Source organism: Oratosquilla oratoria, chromosome 28, assembly GCF_046742065.1.
Source record: "Oratosquilla oratoria isolate Oo_2021 chromosome 28, ASM4674206v1, whole genome shotgun sequence".
NCBI lineage: Eukaryota > Metazoa > Arthropoda > Malacostraca > Stomatopoda > Squillidae > Oratosquilla > Oratosquilla oratoria.
In genome coordinates, this window is record NC_134804.1 from 41,958,144 (window position 1) to 41,959,914 (window position 1,771).

The 1,771-nt window shown below is 49.1% G+C and overlaps 1 protein-coding gene across 1 annotated transcript; it reads left to right on the forward strand.

Annotated features, from left to right (window-relative positions):
• Positions 1-968: 968 nt before the first annotated feature.
• On the forward strand, positions 969-1,494 carry LOC143040175 (uncharacterized). Its single transcript, XM_076210841.1, has one exon. It carries the CDS (start codon positions 1,063-1,065, stop codon positions 1,477-1,479), a length of 417 nt encoding a protein of 138 aa, XP_076066956.1. The 5' UTR covers positions 969-1,062; the 3' UTR covers positions 1,480-1,494.
• Positions 1,495-1,771: the final 277 nt, after the last annotated feature.

The following is a 1,771-nucleotide window of genomic DNA, read 5'->3' on the forward strand; positions in this document are numbered from 1 at the left end:
GGAGGGGGATGAACAGACGAAAGACACAGAAGAGGAAGTTGATCGAGAAGACCCACACTTGTGGTCCCCAGATTCATCACTTTCTCGTTCATCTGAATATTTCCCATGTGGTCGTACGGACGTAAACACACATCTAGTACACGATCACGCACGTCTAGCCGTATGCATGGCCACACACCTACTCCTCATGCCATACACAAGTGTACATATCAAAGCATAAGGAACGTGTATGCGATGCTGTAGTCCATTTGCAGCAAGAAAATCTTGAAATCTCTGAGTTTGTTCGCTTAGCTCAACAGCTGAGTTTTACAACTTGTTGCTCCTCCGAACTCGTAGCTCCTCAGCCTTCTTTCGAAATACAGACTATCCTAAGCTGGTGCACGGAATACACAAAAGCAAGACTACTGGTCTTCCTGCTCAAGAAGCGGTCAGTTTGGTCTCTCAGGTCAGGTTGCATAAGGGTGTCTATGGGTATCGGGCAGGGGAATGAAATTCAAAAGAAAAGGGAAACACGTCCTCATAGTACTGGTAAATCTAAACTTGTTTAAACATCCCTTTTGTTATGACATTGGTGTCGGAAAGGTTGCTCAAAATTTACGTGATCCATTTTCAAGATTGAGTTAGTTTACACGGGAGAAATGGCTTAGTTAATCCGAGGGGGATTAGACGTACCTATGTTTTGCAAATGTGCCCCCAGCGGTCGTGTGTGTAGCAGACGAATTTTGAGGGATACCAGCTGTGCCTATCAACAATAGACTTCACAACAGACTACAGTAAGAAGAATATATGGTGACACTGTGTACAACCTAATATCATCTTCACGATTTATCTGAATAAGTAAGCAAAGAATGTAATCACCCAACACAATGGGAAAATAATTATCGGCATTATCATAATGAATGGAACGCTGGGAGAGAGCCCGAACGCTCGGCGCTGCGGCGTCAGTGCGGAGTATTGGAACCCTCGGGGATAGTCGAGCAGTCGGTGGCTAGACACGGTGTGAGTGAGTGCGTTGTAATATGCGCTTGTGCTAGAAATCTGTTGAACCAGAAACCAGTAAACATGGGCTCGATACTGGAGCTTCAGGAACTTATCCTAAAGAAGGACGACCGAATTCGCCACTTGGAAGCCAAGCTCAAGAACCGGGAAGATGAGATTGTGGAGCTTAGGTCTCAACTGGATAAATTCCAAAGTGTAATGACTTACGCCGGAGCAGGTGTGACTAAAGGAAGAGCGAGGAAGGAGAGGGCTCAGGGCATATCGGCCGAGCCCCAGTCCTTGAAAACCATGCAGGAGCTGGCTTCTCTCAGCCAAACAACGTTTCCCGTCGTCTTCAAGTCTCTAAGGTTGGTCCAGAGGTCACGTGACAAGTCCAAGAGCTTTTCATACGCGCTGCTGGTGTGCCCTACATGCCGAGTTGGTAGGTGGCAGCAGCAGCAGCAACAACAGATAGCCAGCCCGGCCTGCACCACGGGCTAGCTGCGAGCAGTATCATACCACCCCATTCTCTCGTTCGTTCAAACCCCGTTGCTAGCTCCTAGTCAGACGGAACTAGACAGTACCCCAACGTCAGACCTTGGGCTAGCCCGTGCAGCGACTGTCACTAGGCTGAGATGCTTGATTAAGCTCTCGTTCCGCCCTCATCCTAGATGGATCCCCCGATAAGGTGTGTTGTGTAGCGATGGCTCCCATCTCACAACCACCACCACCACCTTCCCCCTCCCCTCCCCTCCTCCCACAACCACCATCTCCCTCCTCCCCCCCAACCACC